The following is a 24,349-nucleotide window of genomic DNA, read 5'->3' as shown; positions in this document are numbered from 1 at the left end:
CGAGTAGCTGCGGGATTGGTGGGTGAGAGATTTGTCCTGATGGTGGGTCAGGCAGGACCAGTAGATACCCCCAGCTACACTCCTTTCTTTAAAGAAAGCCCATGTGGTCTAAAGTTCAACTTGATTCCTTGCTGACTATGCATGGAGCTCTGAGTTCCTTCTCCAGCATATTAAACAAATAAAGAGAAACTATCTCAAACTTGTTATAAACATCTCAAAGAACAATGTGAGCAATGGCAACAAGACTAAAATGTGCTTCACTTTGAAATTTTGAATATTGCTAACAAATGATGAAGTTATAATTTTCTAAAACATAAAATTCATGCCTGAGATAATATATTATATAATCAGGTTAAATTGTCACTACTAACTTTTAGAACACTCTGTCTTCCATTCAGTGAAGAAAAGTTGATCACCATTTTATCTTCTTGGACTGATTCTTAATAGCAGGTAGCACTATCCTCTCAAAGCTGTTGCACAGTAGCAAATATTGCTATGAAAATATGTTCATTAAATTGAAAGCTTAATTCAATTTGCTTAATTGGGTGCAGTCTCTTTTACTGAAATCAGTATGTTTGTGTGCAGTGTACATGTACATGTGCAAAAATAGAAATCAAATGATGACATAATGTAGGACTCATGTTGACATTTTTATTATAGTAACATATCTGAGTAATTGAAGTACAGGTGTCACATGCTAGGGCATGCCATGGCAATGCCAAGGACACAGTTTGTTGACATTTCAGGAGCATCTTCTGTATCATTTATATTCATATACAGGAAGTAAAACACACAGAAATAATTTGATCCATGATTCGTGTTAGCAAATGTATTCTCTCACCCTCGAATTCAGACTCCTCTGCAAGTCCATTAAAATTCCAATGCTGTCACGTGTACAGTAGTTGTTACATGAACTCAAGTACCAGAATGGCTGCTAGCCTTTGATAGAAATAGAATAAGCATCTGACCACTTTTCACAGGCAAGCCTTCTTGCTAATTAAGACTCATTAGTCTGCTGAGTGATGTGTTTGTCAAGGCAAGAGCTTTCGAGTTCACAGGTGGTGATAAAGGAGAAGCATTATACAGTTCTTCCTAGATGATAACACCCTCAGCATCACAATGTCTACCTGAGTAAATTTCTTGCAATACACCAGACACCACCTCATGACAGACCCTCAAAAATAGGCGCAATCTCAATGTGTGCCATTTCAAGTATCAATTTCTGATGTAAGACGTTAAAGTGTATCTCATTTCACAGAGATCCACATATTTCATGTGTTTTAGGCATTCAGACCTCAACCTTGTTCCTAAAGTTCTCAGCATACTGAACTTTACCCAATATTTCATTGAAGTTTTATTGTTGCTCAGGTAAAAACACACCACTATAAGAATTCAAGGAATAGCAATGTTTAAAAGGCAATATTTCTCTTTTTCTTTGTCCATGCACAGCTAAAGCTTCAAAGGGAATTTAAAGAAGGAAAATAGTTTTGAGAGAAAGTAGTATGAGGAATCAAGTTTTCTTTATGAATATATTTCTACAGTTTTCATTTATTTACAAGCCAACATTAGTGGAAAAACAATTAAATATCTAATGATCAATATGTAGATATCATGGCCCTTTACACTTGAAGCTCTAAATTTAAAGAGAAAAGAAAATGCCCCCAAATCACCAGTCACAGTAACACAACTGTACAGTTATATTTTTATTGTTGGTTAATGCTTAGTACCAAGTGCATGAGATTCTAAATTGTAAATTAGCATTGCTAAATAGAAAAGGGAGTTTCTGTCGCTCTTGAGGTATTTACTATTTTTTAAAAGAATATATATTTAAGAATGAATCAGTGCATTATAGAAGATTAAATAATGACATGTGTGCAGCTATCTTTTTGGTATTTTGAATAGTGTATATTGCATATGTTTAAATTTGAAGATAATGTTTACACAGAATGACATTGACATGTTAAAGAAGAAAGCATTGAATTTATATTCAAACATCTGAAACTTCAAATCAGCATAATCCCATACTCATCTATTTTCCAAGCTAAAGAGACAATTTGAATTAAATCATTTACTTGAAGTCTAGGAGCCACTTAGTTTCTGTGCATACATCGATATTAGGTAAAAGAAGGGGTGTGGGTTGGGTTGGGTTTGGACTTTAGAGATGAGGAGTCATGGAAACTTTAGGGGATTTGGTCTAATTTAGGCAAATCCTTACAGACAGCAGAGTTGCTTAACACTGTGCTCCATATAAAACTTTATGTTGCTATATTAAAGATAAGTGAAATACAACAAAATAAAATTCATGCAAAGTAAAATGAATTGCAATGGGGTCTTTTAATATATTCAAACCCACAAGGCTGGCTTACTCAAGCGAAAACTAAATTGTGATTTTAGATTATGTTTGTAGGTGATGATATAAAACAAATAAGTTACTACTTGGAGGATTTGGAAAATATTCATATCTTACAGTTTAGGGAAGTATTCCAACCTTGAGATGAACCAAACTACTAGGGCTGCCTGTCTATACCTATCCCATACCCTTGTAAGTAAACTAAAATCCATTCTAAAAAAAACAACAACAAACAAAACCCTGGTGAGATTAAGTAGTTTCTGAGGTTTTCTTTTTCTCCTATGAAAGAGAGATTTACACAGTCTCCTATACAGATATGCTTAACCATATGCATAAGAAATTGATAACAAAAACTAAGGAATATTTTATACCTCTAATACCTGTCTATGGCCTCCTGAGACTGCCATGGCTCATTATCATGTCTTCTCATAGCTGCTCATTAGGGAATGGTGCTATGACAGCCACAGTCCACAGCACACCAGGTAATGCACATAAATAATGAGCACATGGCTTTCTGCACAACTTCATCGTATACAACTAGTTGAAACAGGAAAATGTAGGCAGTGAAATTCTAGTGCTCAAAACAAGGCCTTGCTTGAGTAGCTAGGGAAATGATGTTTGTTTACCTAATACTTGGCAGTGTTATGTATTTTAATGTACTCTTAGTTTTTAATGGATGGGTGTTTCTAAAGTGAAAATTCCTAATGTTGGACAGTCCCAATTTTTTTGGTTTTAAATAAAAATGCCTTTCTTGTAAAAGATAGAAGTTTCAAAGCATACACTCTAGCTAATTAAATGATCATGTGATTTAAGATAAACAAATTGAATTACCAAGAAACTGTGTTGGTATCACTTACCAATCATTTTAAAACACAGTTCCATGATTTTTGTGTTCTTTTATTTCTCCATGATTTTTAAAACAAAAATGACTACAAATAAACCATAAAGAGGACTGATTTGCTGATTAATCCCATAAAGATTCTGTAATGTTCCAATATTTCCATCACTTATTTTAAGAACACTGTAACATATTGAAAAATTCAAAATATGGACTCTTAAATATCACACTCGTTTTCTTCATTTGGAGGCTTTATTCTCCTTTAAAAACACAAGACAGAATTAATATGGGATGTACCCAGTAAGAAATGGAATGTGTGTGGGTGGGCAGCCAGAAAGAAGTAAGAGGGCCAGTAGAAATTTGTGTAAAAATTGAATATTGTAGTAAAAAAAATACTTTCCAAAAGTGGTTTGAAAAGCAAAATACATATACCTTACAACTTTGGGTAACTATCAACCCAATTTTGAATGAATCTGGGACAAATGGGCTCTCACTTCTGCTGCTTTGGAGTCATTTCTCCATTTACTGGAAGTGGATTTCAGGATGAGTTTTGCAAATACTTAGCATCTCTGAGTAAAACCATTGGAAGGAAGTTTAAGCAAATATTATATTTACTGAGTTCACAAATATGTGAGTGTGCTGTCTGTATTTGTATGGAAACTGAAAGCACACACATTAGTTTTGAAACTGCAGACAAGGAAAAGGAGCATGGGAGTATGCTGCTCTGAAACACACGCAGGATACCTTTGAACAGAAAGACAATGCCATACTGAACTTTGAACAAAAGACCCCCTCCAGGGCACATTAGTGAATAGTGACGTATGCTCAATGTAGACTTCTCTTAAGAGTCTTTAGATAATTTTCTGAGTTGAAATGAGAAACTACGGTCATTAGACTTTGCAAGGTAAATTGGTGTCAACATTAAGAAACTTAAACTCATCAATGATACACTTTCCAAAGAAAAGTAAGTGCTATGAGACAAAAGTCACACAGCAAACGTCCTGTCACGGCCACTATCTTGTTTCTGTATGTGACATCATCTTGTTCCTGTGTGTGACATCATCTTGTTTCTGTGTGTGACATCATCTTGTTTCTGTGTGTGACATCATCTCATTTCTTTAGGTGGCTCCCCATAGAAAGTCAAATTAAAGCAAGTTTACATTCTATTCTTAACCTCCGGGTTGTCTCCCGTTTTAGATCACACCATAATCTTATCAGATCTTTATTGAAAATACACACTAGAGCAAGTAGCTAAATTTCCCTATAGGGGAATAAGATGTTGGAGAGTCAGGCTGGGGTATTTTCTAGCACTTTCTGGTGTGCTATAGTAACAACAAACCCGTTTTATCCTAATCCTATCGTTAAACCAGCCCCAGGCTTCTACGTCTTTTGTGTTTCGCTGTTAAATAGCTACTGTGAGGAAGAGAAGTAATAAGATACTAATAGTGCCTTCTGAAGTCAAAGCTGTGTTATCTAGAAAATAATTTAACACTGTGATGGGCTCTTCAAGATCGATTCTGCTTTATATACTCTGCAGCAAAAATAACATTTCTAGTAGGAAGTAATTAATTATAAACCTAGCAAATTCTACACATTTGCATATTTGTGTAAACAACTTTAATATGGTTTATTACATTTCCAGAAAGGTTAAACCTTATATTCAGTTTTCTGCTAATTCTTCTTACATATAATAAATATATATTTATATGTTACTTGAGTGCATGTGTGTATGTATTCCACACACTTCTATGACATATATACATAAAACAGCACATAAGGGCCACTTCCTTAAGGTTCAGCTGAAGAAAATAAATGAATTGTTATTATGTATAGCCCATGGCAGTCTTCTACTCAGTCTCACAAATGGCCATATCGGGATGTAAACAAAACATTGGAGCGAGTCATTCCGGGTGAATTATATTTCATGTTGTACAGTGATGATCTCATGAGGAATTGGGTACTCCCTGGTAGCAAATGCCTAAAAACAAGGTAGTTAAAAAAATTAGTTTGTTGAAAAAACTTTAAAGTCAATGTCATTCATGAAAGGATTATACAATTAGTTATTTACCTTTCTTATCTGGAAATTGTGACTATCACAACAATACAATTCATACAGAAATTTCGATCCTAAGATTAAACTTCAGAAAGTTGAATACATACATACATATGAAATTTGCATCTCATGATATGCTATCATCACTCTATTCAAACATCACATTGCTGTTTGTTGGCTCATGTTAACTTATAATTCATTTTTCAGTGCCTGTAAGTAACATGTGGAGCCAGGTAAATAGCTCTTTAAAACATGTGATATAAGAATCAGACACTCAGCCGGGCAGTGGTGGCGCATGCCTTTAATCCCAGCACTCGGGAGGCAGAGCCAGGCGAATCTCTGTGAGTTCGAGGCCAGCCTGGGCTACCAAGTGATTTCCAGGAAAAGGTGCAAAGCTACACAGAGAAACCCTGTCTCGAAAAACCAAAAAAAAAAAAAAGAATCAGACACTCAAATCGTTAGCCTTTTACTAATGATTTTCATGGAGAATTTGGCAAGCCACATTAACAACAGCATTTATTTAAAGGATCTAGAACCATGAATCCTAATTATATAATGTCTCATTGATTCACTATAACTATAGTTAATCTAAGACATTCTTAATGCATTTTTGTATTCTTAGACAATTTTGGTGTTGAATGGTTACAGACTGATGTAACCATGAATCCAAATGTATTTTCAAATATGTGATTTTCCTCAGATTTTAGAAAGACAAGATAATATATGTATAAGATTTTATATATATATATATATATATATATATATATATATATATATATATAACACACATATATATATATCCACCAGGATGCCAAAATTATGTAAACAAACCATTAATTTTTACATAATAAAAGTATGAATATTCACAATTAATGGTAAAGACAAGTGAATTTATACACTAATTCAGGTCCAATTTACCAAGAAACTGGACATTGTTTTTTGTTTGTTTTCTTTTCATTTTTTTTAAATTTTTTTTATTTTTTGAGACAGGATTTCTCTGTGTAGCTTTTGGAGCCCGTCCTGGAACTCACTTTGTAGTCCAGGCTGGCCTCGAACTCACAGAGATCCAACTGCTTCAGCCTCCCCAGTGCTGGGATTAAAGGCATACACCACCATACCCGGCTTTGTTTGTTTTCAGTGCCAAGCTTTGAAAATTGGGAATTACATATAACTTGGGCACCCATATTTTCTTTTCCTGTGAAAACCTTGATAGATTGGCCAGTCTAATCTACAGGTCTCGAACTGAATGGCCAAGGAAATCCATAAATATAAATGGAAATTCTATAAGTTATATAAAGCCTATGTTGTAGTAACGACTAGAACAATGCACTGCAAAGCCAGAACACAAATGTCTCTGCGGAATTCCCAAGAACATAAGCAACAATAAAGACCAGTCATGCCGGGCGGTGGTGGCGCACACTTTATCCAGCATCGGAGGCAGAGCAGGAGATCTCTGCGAGTTCGAGGCAGCTGGGCTACAAGTGAGTTCAAAAGGCAAAGCTACACAGAGAAACCCTGTCTCGAAAAACCAAAAAAAAAAAAAAAAGACCAGTCATTAGCTGTGGTCTTGGAAAAATAAACAAACGACATCATAAACGAACACATGAGAAACAAAGTGAGGAGTAAGAACTGTCAGTTGCCTATTCTATGTGCAACAATGCTGAGAATTAGGATACATCTATATTAATGGGAAATTAAATTTACAGTTGTTTCATGTGAATCTTAGAGAAAGAAAAGAATTCATTATAATCAAACTGCATACAGCATTCAGATTAAAATAGAATTTTCCATAATATCCATAAACATTATTTCATCATGAATAATAATACCTACTAAATCTGTTACCTAATATCACAAACTATAAATAATTGCACCAATCATTAAGTTAATAGAGCAGTAAAATAATACACAACAAACTAAATTAAATCAAAACTCCAGAATGGTTGATGAATAATGAAACAACTGATTTCTCACATCACAGATTATATAAATTATTTTCTTAATATCACTAGGGTAATTTATATGGATTAATTATGATGTCAAGTGCTGGTGAAGTCTTAATGATTAATCTGATACCTTTGCCATGGGAAAGTGTCCCTTCTTAGGTAGGGCAAGGAGCAAATAAGCTAAGGTATGTGATCAAAACCCACTAGTCCACACGGGTGGGGACATTCTACACTCTGCAGAAAACGCACCAGGAATGATACAGTAAACACTTCTGCCAAACTTTGCTTTACACATGTCTATGTGTATGGTGTGCACGCATGCGGTGGTCGCCTGAGCATGAGTGTAGAGGTCTAAGTTGATGTCAGTTGTCTCTCTCCATCACTCACCACTTTATTTACTGACACAGGGTCTGTCACTGAACCTGCAGTTCACCAAGTCCAGGTAGCCAGCTTGTCCTGAGCATCCCTCATCTCCTGGGTTCTGGGATTACAGTTGGCCATTACACCTGCTGAGTTTTTGCTCTAATGTGGACTCTGGGGATCCAAATTGAGGTCTCAAGCTTGTGGGGCAAACATTTTATCCACTGAGCTATCTTTACAAGCTTCCAATTAAAATTTTAATTTTCAATAAGTCAGCACTATTGACACTTTAGTGACATGCATAAAAATGTTTTTCTATTATCTCAGTAGATATGGAACCCATGATCCTCCTGCCCTCAACCTCCTGAGTATTGGGATATCACATCCAGCCTCACAAAAGCTTTAAGCTCCATTTTTGCATATGAAAAAATAAAATCACAAAATACAGGATCCTAGCTAATTTATTTTATATTAAACAACTATTTAAATAGCATTTTATAGGCCAATGCTATTATAATTTTTTTATAAATGTCAACCTATTTTATTCTTATAACAGTTATCTAAGTAAACATCACAGTTAGTAACATTTTTACAGATGAGCTGTATGAAGCACACAGGGCCGACTGTCTTTCCCCTAGTCACCCAGCTAGTGAAGGGACGTGACAGAGTCCCTGCACATCTGCAACACTGGCGCTCCTCAGCACTGCACTCTTTGGCCATGACATTCCAGACACTTGTCAGGGTACACAAAAATCCCATTTTAAAACTTGTATGCAATTATTATATTAATACTTTCAGGAATTTGAAGTGTATGATAACGCATGCAATACAGTGGGTATACATGCCACAAACCCCAACTTTCTAGTAGAAGTGGTAGTTCGTGAGAAACTGTTCTTTTGGACTTGAAAGAAGAAGTGTGATATGAACTTGAAAAAGTGTATGAAATTATCCTGGAAAAACACTCTGCTTACCTAAAGCAAATGCTGTGGGTATTGCAAGGCATTATGGAGAAATGCAATAGTTATTTGCCTTGAAGTCTCCACTAATATCTCCTGGGAGACTCCAGTAGCTGAACAGCAAAGATTACTTTTAAATTGTTCTTTGCATTGGAGTTAAATAACACAATTTGATTTTTTAGGCAGGAAGACTGTTTCAAGGAAGTAAATTTATAGACTATATCTGAAGACTTTGTATAAGCACCAAAATACAAAGACGTTTACAGCTTTTATTCTAGCTTATTTTTGCTGTACCAAAATAATTCACAGCTAACTGGTACCCAAAGCAATACATCAGACTATCTCCATTCACTTCACACCCATAGTCACACTCCTCATTTGTTAGGCTGGGTGTATACATTCTTACATACCTACCATGAAGATGTAGAACACACACTTTTATAGAATTTTATATGGTATCTTATTGCTAACTCTGATGATCCCCAGAATATCAATCATTTAAAACTGATAGAAACTTTTCCTTGAACATGTAAGCGACATTCACCTTCTAGCATCTTTCTGTAGTAGGACAAGGACCACTGAACTCCAGCAGGTAAACCCAGTTACCGGGTTTAAGAACTGCAGAGTAAATAAAATTCAACAGATTATGTGTCTTCTGCTTTTGGGGGATTTTTCTTACTGTCTTGAAATTCATGACAGAAATAATTTTTATCATTCTTGGATATAAAATTCAGTATATTGAGTATATCAATCTTATAGAACCACCTGCATGTCTAGAACACTGTCATCATCCCAAGAAGAAACTCTACACCTATTAATTTTCCTAGTTTCTCCTTCTCAGTTTGGATTCAGGAACTCAGCAATATGAGCACTCGCCTGGCACATGTAAAGTACTGAGTTCAGTGCCAAACACTTATAAAACACTCTTTTGGGGAGATGCTCACCTCTCCTCTAGTCTAGTCCCTAACCAGGTAGTTATTTGGATGGTAGCATAAAAATTAAAGGCTTAAAAGCTAGTATCTGCATATAAAGGAAAAGATATAATATTTGTCTTTGAGGGTCTAGGTTGCCTTATTAGAATGATTTTTTTCTAACTCCATCCATTTACCTGTGAATTTAATGATTTCATTTTTCTTAACAGCTGAACAGTATTCCATTGTGCAAATGTACCACATTTTCCTGAATCATACATCAGTTGATGGACTTCTGAGCTGTTTCCAATTCTGGCTATTGTGAATAAAGCAGCAATGAACATGGATGAGTAGGTATCTCTATAGTAGGATGTTGAGTTCTTTGAGTATATGCCCAAGTGTGTGATAGCTGAATCTTGAGGTACATCTATTCCCAGATTCCTAAAGAACCATGACACTAATTTCCTTAGTGGCTATACAAGATAGCACTCCCACTAGCAGTGGATAAGTGTTCCCATTACTCTCCTTCCTTGACAGCATGAGCTGTCATTTGCTTACTTGATTGTTGCTATTCTGACTGTGCTAAAATGAAATCTCAAAGTAGTTTTAATTTGCATTGCCTGGATGGCTAAGGATGCTGAACATTTCTTTAAGTGTTTCTTATCCATTTGTTTCTCCCTTTCTTGCTTTCTTTCTTTCTTGTTTTTTTTTTTTTTTTTTTAGAACTGGCTATTTAGTTTTGTACTTCATCTTTAAAATTAAGGCTATTTGTCTTCTTGATGTTCTGCCTTTTTAGTTCTTTCTGTGTTTAGATACTAACCCTCTATCAGATGCTCAATTGGTAAAAATATTTTCTTATCCCATAGCCTGTTGATTTGTCCGATTGACAGTGTCTTTTGCCATATAGAAGCTTTTCAGCTTCATTCCGTCCCATTTACTCAATATTGATCTTAGGGTCTGTGCTATTAGTGGCCTGTTCATAAAGTCCTTTCCTGTGCCAATGAGTTCAAGCCTAATCTGCACTTTCTCCTCTATCAGATTTAGGGTATGTGTATTATGTTGAGGTTCTGGATCCATTTGGAGTTGAGTTTTACACAGGGTGGGTGAAAAATATGATTATATTTGCATTCTACATGTAGTCATCCAGTTTGACCAGCACTATTTGTTGAAGATGCTGTCTTTTCTCCATCATCAATCCTCTCTCCTCAAGACTCAGGGGATATGCAGAAGAAGAGGCAAAACGATTGTTAAGCGCCAGAGGTGATGGAGGATTCTGAGGAAACACGCATCTTCCAGACACAACAGGACAGATGCACAGATGAATTCAGAGACTGTGGCAGCATGCTCAAAGCCTGGACAAGTGCAAGCTGTTGGGGCAAGTGAACATGGAATTCCACCCCTAAGAAGCTGTCTGCACTGGCAATGGAAAAGATAGTTTTCTTTTGTGGAGTCTCACTGGATGGACTAACCACATTTCAGGGTAGGCCCCATGAATTGGCCAACACAAAACAAAATCAGTGATATTTTTCTTGACTTTTTGTTTGGACCATTTTTTTGTCTTATTGGTCTTTTGCTTGTATATTTTGGTTCTCATTTTTGTGGGTTTTTCTGTGTATGTTTCTTGGCTTTTTGTTTTTGTTTGTTTCTTAAAGAGAGAAATAAACATAAATTTGGGTGGGTAGAGATGTAGAAAGGATCTGGGAGGAATTAGGAGAGATGAAGAACATGATTAAATGTATTATATGAAAAAAGTTCCTTTACAATTTACAAGGGAAAAAAAAGGCTATTTTTTTTTTCATTTCCTGCCTTTCTACCCAGGAAACTTTAATTTTACTTCCTGATGTTGAAGTTGTTGTTACAGATGGGATTGCAAGTGCCCTTTTGTGTCTGCTTGTGAAATTAGCATATTTGCAACACTTCTCTGTATTATGGAATGAGTTTTTTTGTTTCACAGCTAATACTCTATTGTATGGCCATACCTTTTGCTTATACACTCACTTGTTGATGGACAGTTGGGTTTGTTCCACCTCTTAGCTTTTGTAAAACAAATGCTGCTGTGCATACTGGGGTGCCTGGCTTCAGTTCCTCTGAGTCTACACTCAGAGTTGTCACTTTGGGGTCATGTGGGCATTTATATTTAGCTTCCTGAGACAATGCTAAACTCTATTCCACAGCAGCCACACCATTCCACATCCCCAGCAGCAAAGCCTGAGCTTTCCAATTTTCCATCTCCACCAACATGGATATATAGTATTCCCTTACCTGACAGCAGCCATTCATTATGAGGTACCTTGTAATTTCAACTTTGGTTTGGAAAGCAAGGGGACAAGGCCTATTTTCAAATGCCCACTGTGACACATGCTACTAATATGAGACCTCTTAGACCTGTTTCTTCAGCTCTCAAGAAATCCAGGCATTTCCATCCTGCCTATCTCCCAGGGCCAATGAGGGCACAATAATGAACACTTAGAATTGATGTGTCATGAACATCAGCCCCACTTTCAAGATCATCCTTCATCTCAGATAAACATATCTTATTGTAACTTCAGGTCACTAATGGCAGCACGTGCATAAAAATTCTTAAGTATAAATTATAACACACATTTAGCGAAGAGTGTTGAACATGGCATTCAGCTGAACACGTTCTGAGACGATTACTTGTATAAAACCATCACATTAAGCAGCTGAACATCTGTAGAATCCCTGAGCTCAGCATTACAGTCCTCTCTTTCACCATCTTGATCTTTATGATGCTTACATCCTTATTTCCCATCCAAACCTATCTTCCTTAAACACTGTTTTTTGTATTCTTTATAAAGTACCTATTCCTTTGTACTTGGATAAGTACAGGTACTTATTGCTCCATTTCATGTTTGAGCCCCTATCCTCGTATTTGCAGGTAAACTGTTTTCCTAACCAGAGTGTCATGCCATTGTGTGATATTACAGAAAACCTGTCTGTTCATCTGCTGGATACTTAGGTTGTTTCAATTTTTTTTAAATGTTATGAGTAAATTATACCATGACCATTGTAGAAAGGATCGTTGTGTTCACACTTATACATTTCTGATAGAAAATTACTGGCACAGTGGCTATGAAAATGGTGGAGTCCAGTATGAAAAGCCAAACTGTCACCCATTTTCATTTTTTTCTGTCATTTCTCATTTCTTGATGTTCATGGTGGGTCCTGGTGTGCAGCTTTGAGGATGCTTCGTTCTATTATTTTGTAGTATCTTGAATTCTAGTTTGCCTATATACATTTTTGAATGTTTATTGTCCTTTTTTTCCAAGTTATCTTCCCCAAGTTTCCATTAACCAATCTGTTTTTCTCTTGAGAAGTTGTAGGAATTCATGTAAAATTTGTATCACACTTTATTTTTGTTTGTATTTTGCCTTTTGTCCTGAGATAAGGTCTCATGTAACCCTGGCTGGCTTGAACTTGCTATCTAGCTAAGGCTGGCTTTGAACTCCCGATTCTCTGCTTCCACCTCTGTTCCTGCATGTTGGGATTACAGTCCTGCACACCCATGCCTTGTAACATAACTTTCTCACATGTTATATAGATTGCAGACATCTTCCTCTATGCTGTAGCTTTTAGGTTTTTATTTTTAATAGGCTGTTATGATAACTATATGTATATATACCTAATTTTCATACAAAAACATATTCATCTTTTCATTTATGATTTACACTTTTGAAGCTGCTTTTCTAATGGTCATTTATACATCTCAAATTCATGAAGATATTCTCCTAAATTATCCTCTGAAATTTGCAGTTTTACCCTTCATGACTGTCTACTTAGCTCATCATTTTCATGGATAAAGTTGGGTTTCTTTTCTAGAGTACTTGGAAATCCAACTCTCATATCACCATTGTATGAGTAATCTTCCTCTCTTCATTTGCTATAAAGAAGGTGGGCCCCTTTGTCATAAGTCAAGTCTCTTGGTATGCTTGGGCTAGCTTACAGCTTTCCACAGCAGTCCCATTGGTCCAACTGCTTGTCAACTTTACATCATTTTAACTTACCTTATTTTGGTTCAAGGCTTTCCAGCAAGTAGTTTATAAATCCTACTTTGAGTTTCTATTTTAAGATTGTCTTATCTAATTTTTTATTTTGTTCTTCTGTGCTTCAAATGCTAGAACAAACTAGGAACAAATATTTCTGCTACAAAAATGTGTTGCAAAATACAGTAAGATTATATTGAATTCATGGGTATATGGAACAGTTTGAGAGAAAATGGCATTATAATGATTATTTTAATTTTTAAAGTATATGTTTCCATTTTCACATTTTCCAGAATATGGATCTTATATATCCTTATTAGATGCATTCCTTTAATGATTAAAAATTCTTTCAAGATATTAATGCTGGTGCTTGAATTTTCAGATTCTAGATCTCTGTTGTTAATAAAGAATATAATAATTTACTTTCTTAGATCGACGGATTTCATCAAGATAGCTAAAGTTACTTTGTTTATATATAGATGCATATGAATATACAGTTATATTCACTAATAATAAACCTTTAGTTCTCCATTTCAAACCAGATGCCTTTTACCTGTCTCTATCATTAGTATGTTTGGGCCCTTCAGTTATGAGGCTGAACAGGAATAGAGAGAGCAGACAATCTTGCCTTGTTCCTCATATGAGAAGGAAATGCCTGGACGTTTAAGCATATTTGTTATGAGACTTCTGTAGTTATGTTGTATTGAACTACAAAAATTCTTCCTCTTCTTTTTCTGGCTGGCCAAACAATTTTCTAATCACAAGTGTAACTGAATTTGATAAGGTGATTTATCTTTACCTGGATGGAGCAATATCAGGGCTCAAACCCAGGGCCTACTACACTCACTACAAACATTCCTGTCACTGAGCCACATCCCAACCGTCTCCCTGGATCTTTTGAAATGGTCTTCTAATCCATTAGGTAGCAAAAGACCTCAATCACGTCTTCTTCAGGTAATGGACTCTATCACCAATACCATAAGCCGAAGCTGGATGAGGGATTACCTTCGCTATAATTGCTTCAGTTTGCTAATGTATAGCTTCATATTTTACATTTATTTGATAGGTTAGAATGAACACATTTTTCTTTGCCAAGAAATCTCTGTTTGGTTTTGGGTATCAAAGGCAGGTAAATATAAGTTCTCTTATAACAAAGAGAAACTAAGTTCTCTCTTTTTCTATTCTCAAGATGAGGCTGGTGGTAAACTCCTAAAAACCTGAACACCTAAAAGCAGTCGGAGAACTCAAAGTTTAAGAACTAATCTCAGTTCAGTGAAGCACCAAACTGGTCTGAAACTTTAGTATTCTGAAGACTGCATAGACAGGCCCACATTTCCAAATGAATACCTCAGTTCGTACACCAAATCTAATGGTTTATTTTTCATGAGACCTGTGTGTGCTGTGTCATTTTTATTGATGTGTTGCTATTTCTGTAAGGTTGCAAGATCAGAAACCAATGTCTACCATATAATAGTTAAAACCTCCTAGGAAATATTGCTCAAGGATACATTATGCATGGGTTTATAAAACTGGGTGATGCTAACTGCCTCGCTTTTGGTTTTTAAATGAAATATCCAAAAACACATCCTCTCATAAAAGTATCCAAGCATACCTCATGAATGCGTATGCTATATTCATATTTATGTATGCTATTATTTATAATTAATTTATACATATACATTCACATGTATATTTTATCAGGTACACTTCATAAATAAAAGCAATCAATCTATTAAATACTAAGCTCTATAAAGTAAAATGTTACAGATTCATTTCCCTGTAAGAGAAAATTGATGTTCTTAAATTGGTTCACCTGAGTTTTAATAGCTAGATATTGAATAAAGATGTTTATTTCCCTCCACTTCTTGGGTTTCCATGAATAGCTAACTCTCACTAGTGTAAATGTCCTGGCGTCTTTCCAGAACTACATTATCTGATTATTGGATTTAAAGGGAGGATGCAAGCTTGGTTGGCTCAGCCCTTGCAGAGAAGTGGCATGCCCACTTGCCCACCCCACCCCCAGCCCTCATGGAACTAAGGGAATAGAAATTTTGTGTTGAGCCAACTCTGCTTGAAAAGGATAAGTTTGATCTTGTAATTTGGTATTAGAAACTCACTGGCATCATCTACATCATCTCCCCAATATTCTGTCAGCAGAATTACATTTTGAACTCTCAGGATTCTGAACTTGGGCAGGAATGACGATGCATTTACAGACACCTCATAATGCTTAGACTCTTTTTTTTTTTCTTTTTTCTTTTTAATGCTTAGACTCTTAACCCCAGGCTCATCTGAGCATCTCCCAGAAGTCCAGAACTGACGATTTCAGGACCAGGAACGTCTCTCCTGAACACAAAGATTAGAAGAAAATAAAAGACCGGAAGCAATTGTGGATGTGACATCTTCCCAGACCAACCAGGAAATCATCCTCTTTGCCTTGCTCACAAAAGCTACCTGATCCGTCAATTAAAACTGAGCTGTAAGAGCTAGAATTGCGGGATGACACAAGAGAGAACTGATAAATTCTGTCCTATGTGGGAATTTGAAGCTTCCCAGATTATGCACAGCATGCTGCTCCTTAAAGAAGGGCTCTTCATTTCTGGGCTGTAATGTCAAAACAATGGTTAGCATCCTTTCAAATCTGATGAAACCACTAAAGAAAGATTTATTTCCCATTATAACTGTGCAGTATAAATTTAATGTTGTCCACATATTTAAAAAAAATTAACTTCGTCTCTGGGATTGTTATGATCAATTGGTTACTATTTGCAAAAAGTTAAAACAGATTAGTCATCCTACAAAGTGTACATAAAACAAAGTCTAAGACAAATGTGTGTGTTGGTCCTTTCTGAGAAAAACATCTATTCTGTTGTTCCAGGTCACTGTGGTGGAAAGCGGACTTCAGGGGCCTCCCCGAGATCTTTTACTGCATCCATTTCTAGTGATCCCATTTGCTCTTTATTTTTCAGCCTACCCTTGACTCCTTTTGACTATGACTTCATATTCATGACTTACTTTCTTCTACTTTAAGCAGCACTACAACTTTCGTATAATAAAACTGAAGTGGCAAAAGCTGAGAATACAGCTCGGTGTATAGAGAACTTGCTTATCCTGTGTGAAATCCTGGGTTCAAGTTTCTAACACTAAACCAAGCTGCAACAAATATCCAAAGTTACAATTCATCTTTAATTCTAATAGGAATTGTAATTGTTTTGGAACATTCTAAAATGAACTACTTTTTTATTCTGTACTTTTGCAACTTAACAGTTGCTTCTTGTTGTTGTGTTTCCGACTTTTAGAAAACTACATGTTTTAACTGGGCATAAATGAAACTGAATTTTGAGATAGAACTTGACAACAATTTATCTCCTGCTGATTGCTGTGGCAATGTCTTAGTAGAAGCATGCTGAATAATAAAATCAAAGCAAATGCACCTTCTCAACCATACTGTTAACAGGGATGAATGTTGGAATGCCTAATAGTAGTTCATTTTATTCCAATGTTCTGGAGTGCTCTTCAACAGGTTTTGAATACACACACACACACACACACACACACACACACACACACACACATATATATATATATATATATATATATATATATATATATGCTTATCTCCAATCACATCTATCACCTTTAGGTTAGGGCAAATCAAAGCTGTTTTGTAGATTAGAGAATGGATATATTTTCAGTTTTTTGATGATCCCCTAGTTATATAAGCATAAAAATATCCTAATCTTTTTAGACTCTCAATTTCAAACTATTTGATGTCATGTCTCTACACAAAACTCACAGGGGACTAAGGATGTAGAGCTTACCTGGAGTTGCCCCAGTCGGGACCAATGCCTGTGATAGGCCCTCGTGTTTCAGTGGTGTACCTGTAAACGACCAGCAGGCACTGCTTGCAGAGCTCCACCAGGCGCTGGCAACACTGAAGCTGCAGAGGAGTCACCACCTCCGGGCTCTTACTGAAGATGCTCTCCCAAGAAGTTCTGTTGGCATGGAAACAGACATGACTTCGCATTCACTGTTAAAAATGGCAACCAGCTAAATCACCTACCTAGCAACAAACTGGGAAACAAGGTAGAAATGGCCTCTCCCGTATGTAATGAATAGGAAAGTTTTATAATAGACACAAATTAGGAAGTTAGTCTTCATTTTTTAAAAATCGAATTATTATATAATTTTTGTCTTTAAGTCCATTAGTGCTACTCACATGGATAGCTAACAAAATGGCTCATTCCTGCTTTAAAAAATGAAGCTGTTCCATATTAAAGTATTTGGTTAATTTCTCTAATTTCAGGTATTCTAGGAATTTAGATTTTTTTGAATTCTATATTTAGCATAATGCTAGACACAAAGAGATTACAAAGTCATTGTAATTTAATTGATGACTGCCCTGCTCTAGGAAACTCAGTTTGGTTGATTATGAACACCCCTTTTAAAATATTTTCTGTATTACCCGTCCCTTATGCTTCCTCTAACGCAGATGTGTACTCTAGCAGTGATGCCACCCCAGCAGGTACTCACCTCCCACACAGGAGCTGGTGTCCTTCTTTCAGGAAACTCACTCCAAAGTGAGAACAGCTCACAATCCCCTGGGAAGCCCCATTGTTTGTGTGTGCATGTCTGTCCATGTTACTGTTATCAAATCTCAAGTTATCGACCATGGCTTAATTCCAAAATACCTTAGCATGGATGGAGGAGGGGTAACTCTTCAAACCTTGAGGGGAAAGTGGCTTGAAATTTTGTAATGGCTCAAGTCTCTTTTTATAAAAGCCAACTTTTGTAACCCTCAGCAGGAAAGAACAAGTTTTCAGAAAGAAAAAAAAAAATACTAAGGAAAAATCTTTTTCCATGGGGGGAAAAAAAGTCTCAAAAGGAAATTCCAAAGACTCAATTTTCAACCTTCTGTAACTATTTTATATATTTGGAATTTTAAAAAATTATTTACACACTTCAAAGTGTTTGTAGGTTTTTTGTTTTGTTTTGTTTTTTCCTGCAAAGACTACTATTTATTTTCTGAGGAAAAACACGTATCAAGAAGACAGCATGTCATCAGCAAAGGACAGATTTTCCTACAGGGTTAAAGCTCAAGTGAGTTCATTGAAAGAAATGGATTTTCTTCTGGGTTTGGAAATGTTAAGGTCTAAATATAATACTTTTTCCTTAGCAAAGGCATAAACATTTCTAATCCATAAACAATTAAATGCTAGCTCAATTAACTCAAAATTTACTACTAAGCATTTAACAATATATATGTGTTATCAAGACATATATTATAGCTACAGACATAAAATTAACTTTCCTAATTGAAGCAAGAAAACACTAGAAAAGATAATTACCACTTATGTTTGTATTTAATATGCATAATCTAAAAGACCTTAGATGTCTGAGATGAGAGATGTAAAACTGTATATGCCTATAAATACACACAGAAAACATCCTATGTTTCGCCTGCCCATCTATCCATCTCTGCTGAGATTCTGATATGTCTAAGAGCATCTATCTCCCTCATTATCCTCCATGTTGAATAGGATTATTAAAATTTTTTATACTTTGAAACATCTGATTAGATCTGTACCAGGTCTCTCACATCAAGGTTATTTTTCTTTACTGACCTTGAGATTTAGAGGGAAGAGAGGAAGAAAAAATATGGAAGAAAGATAAGGGTGTTTCTTCATTTCAATTTGATGTAACTTGTTTACATAATGTGTGAAGTTTGTCTCTGAGGCCATTGATGCATGGCTAGTCACTTTGCTGGCCCCTGCTTACAGAAGGAAAACAGCTTTGACTGGCCTACCATTCTCTTTTCAAGACAAATGCATGAATCAATGTCCTATACACACTTTCTGTGTATATTTTCAATATCACTGGCAAAACACTTCATTCTAGTCTATCAGTTAGATTCAAATATCAGCATACAAAACTCGTCATAAGAGAAGAGGAAATGAATAAGACCCAAGACTTGTTGCCAGAGGCTACCAGAGCCAATACACAGGAGAGCTGTGATATTCAGCAATGTGCGCTCCTCAGCTACTGCCTGCCATCAAAGGTATATATGAAATGTTCCTTTGCTACCCTTGTTCCAAAGTAATAGCACAAAGGTTTTTGTTATTGTTCTTGTTGTTTTTAACAAAGGTAAAGGAGATAGGAAGAGATGAAAATACCAGTGCTTTCAAATCAAAGAACCCAGGGGTCTCCTTGCCTGCTTTCTGAATCTAAATTCAAAGGGAATAAAAGCACTAACATCAATGAATTCTAAAAGAAAAATTAAATGATTAAATAGTTCTTTTGGGTTTTCCCTAATCCTCAGAGAAATATTAAAAGGGATGGCTTTAGATGACATTTTTAGTGACATAATAACAAGGGATAAAATCCTGAATACTTCTCACAACAAAGAGGGGTTAATGAAATCCCAAGACTTTGAAAGTCCTCCTATTATTCAATAATCCAACCACTTCACCCTCTCCCTTATGAAAATTTTAATAAAACATTTATCTGAAGGGAAATAATTTATTCCTTTGTACCCTGGAAGAAGACTAACTGATGGTTAAATGTACAGAGAAAGGAGAAAGAACAGTTTTGCTTTGTCTGTTTAAAATGTAGACAGTCTGTCAAGTGAGTAAATAATCACTAGAAGAAAGACTTGAGCACTGAACACTTATCATGAACACAGCCAAATGGGAGGGCTATGAAGGAAGAGAATCACATCACTTAACATCTACACTTTATGCATGTGGTTTTCAAACTATTTCAAAACCTAGAACCAAGCCAGTCAGTGAAGGCCCTTGTTTGTGTTTGGCCCTCAGTTTGGATCTTCCACAGTTCTATTTATCTTTTGAAGCTTTGCCCATCACTATGTATTCCTTTAACAGCTGCTCTGACAGCTAGGAAGTCGAGGTGAAATCCCATCTTCTCATTTCCAAGGAATGATTTTAGCTAAAGAAAAAAAGTATAGCTTTCTTTCTCAGTTACAGTGGAAATATTAGACAAATACAACTTAAGTGACTCTTGGGTAGCTCCATTGTTTGTATGGACAAGTATGCCTCTGTCTTTTAACATATCCAAGAATGTGTCTTAGAATGTTTCTAAAAGTTTATTTCTGAACTAAGATCTTAAAAATAAATAATAAAGCTTCTATATGACAAACTCCCACAGAAAATGTTTTGGGCTAAAGGTCTAAACCAGATTTTCTTGCTCTGGGTACAGAGAGGACTGGAGAATCCTTTCCCACATGGTTCTTTGCTACACCATTTCCCCTTTCTCTTCATCTCCCCCTTTCTCCTCCACATTCCCCCTCCCCTCCCCTCCTCTTCCTCACTGCTTTATGTGGTCAACACCTATTCTTCCTGCAGGTCTCAACTGAAATGTTACTCACCATAGCCATCTGTCCTGAGTTAGAGTACACAGAAATCTAGAATTCTCTTAGCCCAGGAAAACACAGCAGATAATTTTATTTAAGGAAATTTCAAGAACTACACTGCTCACACGACTGACTACATTGAGAATGTAGACCATCAAAACCCTTCCAGAGGGGCAGAAGAGATGGCTCGGTGGTTAAGAGTGTGTCCTGCTCTTCCGAGAGGACCTGACTTTGAATCCCAGCACCTACATCATGCAGGTCACAGCACCAGTAGCTCCAGCATCAGGGGATTCAATACCCTCTTTGGGGCTTTTTGGGCACCTGCACTCACATGCACATACCCTCAAAAAAACAAATACACAGAATTTTTTAAATAAAATATATCTTTGATAAAAACCCTCCCAGGGGACTACATGGAACCAAAGGGTTCTTGGGCATGAGCATCCAAGAATAGAAAGACCAGGATATTTATTGTCTAATACAAAAGACCTGGGCTGAATTTATTGAAACTAGAAAGGAAGATTTATAATATTTTTTCAATGTCTTGGAGGTAAGCAAGATGGCTTATTTGTTTAATCTTATTCCTGTGTATTAACAGACAGAGACAGGAATGGAGCTGTCCTGTTGTTATTTAAATTATTTGTCTAATATTTTCCACATAGCTGAGCAAGAAAGCAACATTTTTTATTAAAATCATTCCTTGAGAAATGAAACTAGATTTCTTTCATCCTATCTTTTTAGCTGTCAGATTAGCTATTAAAGGATTTCATACTGTATCAAAAGATACAGTAGAATTGTAGAAGATCCAAACTGAGAACCAAACACAAGTAGTACCATGTGGCTTCAGAGTCAAGAAAGCCTACAAAGCTCACTTGTTTATCTGTCAAAAAAAGCTCAGAGCTAAACATCTAAAACCACCAGCATGAAAGAAATGGGTGTAGAGTGAAGCCATATTGAACTCCAAAGTATTTCTCCTCCACCTGTTCAGGCATAACTGGCTAAGGATTTGGCTAATGTTGGGGGCTTGAAGTGAAGCAAATGGTAAATGCTGGCCAATGGCAAATGTGTCTGGGAGCAGCCAAGAAGGCACTTCTCTTAGAGCTCAACTCAGACTTCCTGGGTTTAAATGGAGGCTCACCCAATTTCTATGGGAACCTGAATAATTTACATATTCTGTACATGTTTTAGTTTCTTTGCCTGTCAAATTAAGATAATAGTAATAGTTTACTCTAGATATTTTATAGTGAATATATGAACAACTGTCCTATGCTTAGTAAACCATCAATAAGCATGGCTTAACACTGCTGTCAGTATTTGTAGGGAAAGATACCACCAGAAAAAATTGCACAGAATATTATGTTAGTGGCAGGTGAAAAGGAAACTCAGTCAAGCCAGAATGTGTTACCAAATAGAGTGAGTAAATAAAACCCTGTGATCAATGAAGTCACCAGACGTATACCATTAGATGTTGACACTGGCAAACACCCAGCACTAAGATAAGTAGCAAACTGTATCACAGCCTTCCATGGTTGGCAGGAGCTGAAATCCATATGTAGAAGCAAGCTAAAGGATCAAACAAACCAAAAGAGTTCAGACGGAACTCTTATCCCAGAGAGCCATCAATTGGAGGGCTTTAGAACACAGATCAAATATTTCACCTAAATCTCTATGGCATCACAACCCAGAGTGCTCTTCTACTGTGAATGACAAGTGAAGGAAAACACATAGTGCTGAGAAGGGGTCTGCAAAAGGCATGAATGACTCGGAGTCTCAGAGCAGAACACTATGTTAAGATCTTACAGCAGAGATAAGTGTGCTCTGGGCCTCTATATAGGGCTCAAATCATGCAGAATGGACAGATTTTTAAGATATTTGAAAAATGATGAGTTTTTCTGGAGTACGTACCAAACAGGAGAGTAAAGACTAAAGAAGGTAGAATGAGTGTTGTAGACAGCCTGTGTCTGTAGACAAGTTTAGATTCTGATGACAGATGAGGGAAATCACTACAGTTTAGGCAATGATCTTGATAATAAAATAAAATAAATAAATGAAACACTGGAGTCAAGACTGCCCAGAAATCTCTTTTATTGCTCATGTATGTATAAGTATGTATGTTTGTGTGTATGTGTGCAGTATATGCATGTATGTGTGTAGTGTGTGTATGTGTGTAGTGTGTAATATGTATGCATATTTCTGTATGTATGTGTGTATGCATGGTGTGGTATGTATATTCTGTGTGCACGCACATGTCTGCATGGGGGGCAGAGTTTGATGTTGGGTCCCTCCATCAAACTTGATTTTGATTTCTTGATTTCTCTCTACCTTATTTTTGGAAAGAAGGTCTCTCATTGAGCCCAGAGCTCACTATTGACTTACACAAATCAACGTAATTGATATACGTTATACTTGAGTATTATAATTATATGCAATAAAAATTCATATTTTAAAAGACTATTATAAAGATATTTGACCATGTCCTTTGTCTGCCTATATAGCTAATAGTAAAACATTTAAAATTGCAGTAACAGAGAATTAAATGACTTCAACTTACCCTGAATCACAGAAACAACTCCACAGACCTTGGCCATGACTCCAGAGTAAGCGATTAAACACCCGGTTGAAAATCCGGTATAAACTCACTTCTTCAGCATCAGGGACCCTCCAGATCCTTGGAAGAACTGTACGGACACTTGATTTTACTATATCTAAAACCTAATGGAAAAACAAGTACTTAAAATCTACATATGCACACATGAGTCTTAAGTTCGAAGATATCTTTTATCAAAGAAAGGTGTGTGTCACCTCCTGTAGCCCAGGCTGACCCAGATTTTATTATGTCACTGAAGCTGGCTTTGAGTTCCTGAGTCTCTTGCTTCAACCTCCCAATGCTTACATTATGGGTATGTACCACTATGCTGGCTTAAATGTAAAAGATGAATGTGTGTGTGGAGAGAGGAGGGGAGGGGAGGGGCAGGATAAAGGATGGAAGGGAGAGGGAAGGAGGGGGGAGAGGAGGAAAAAGAGGATGAAGAGGGAAACCGTAAGATAAAGGAAGATGAACCAAACAGAAACATAGACCAATGCACTTGTGAAAGTCTGTTGATCAGTGATGCTGCTTGAGTAAGAAGAGAGTACCAATACAAGTGGAGATCTTTAAAAAAAATGCTTTATGAAAAAGATCACATGAAGTTGAACCTTTAGTTCACTCAAACCACAAATTCCAACTCTTAAAGGATTGAAATGTCAAATGTTAAAAAAAACTATTCAAATATCAATGGGTAAATATCTTTTAGACCCTAAATAAGAAAAAATTTAAGTTGCATAACATCATGATCATATTATTATAAAGAACAGGGATTCATTAAAAATATCATAAAGACAAAGACAGACACCATGGCACATTTGTGATCTCACTAGTGGAGAGACAGGACAGGCAGATTCCCGAAGCTCACTGGTGTTGCACAAATCATAATTGGTCTTAATAAAAACCCAGAGTCAGATATTAGGGTGAAAGCTGAAAGGTCAGAGAAGAAGTGCAAGCCATAGCCACCACCTCTTACCT

At 36.3% G+C, this 24,349-nt stretch overlaps 1 protein-coding gene across 2 annotated transcripts in view; it reads right to left on the bottom strand.

Moving 5' to 3' along the window:
- Positions 1-631: 631 nt before the first annotated feature.
- Ttll7 (tubulin tyrosine ligase like 7) overlaps positions 632-24,349 on the bottom strand; it is a 141,821-nt gene continuing 118,103 nt past the window's right edge. For both annotated transcript variants that reach the window (XM_028876853.2, XM_028876852.2), the window contains 3 exons: positions 23,339-23,499; positions 17,240-17,413; positions 632-5,166 (listed from right to left, as the gene is read on the bottom strand). In XM_028876853.2, coding sequence (XP_028732686.1) covers positions 5,046-5,166; positions 17,240-17,413; positions 23,339-23,499 — 456 coding nt within the window. In that variant the 3' untranslated portion in view covers positions 632-5,045. The remainder of the gene's footprint in view (positions 5,167-17,239; positions 17,414-23,338; positions 23,500-24,349) is intronic.

This window comes from Peromyscus leucopus, chromosome 6 (assembly GCF_004664715.2).
Source record: "Peromyscus leucopus breed LL Stock chromosome 6, UCI_PerLeu_2.1, whole genome shotgun sequence".
NCBI classification, from domain to species: domain Eukaryota; kingdom Metazoa; phylum Chordata; class Mammalia; order Rodentia; family Cricetidae; genus Peromyscus; species Peromyscus leucopus.
Note: the sequence above shows the minus strand (reverse complement) of the source record. Positions and strands in the feature narration are given on the sequence as shown.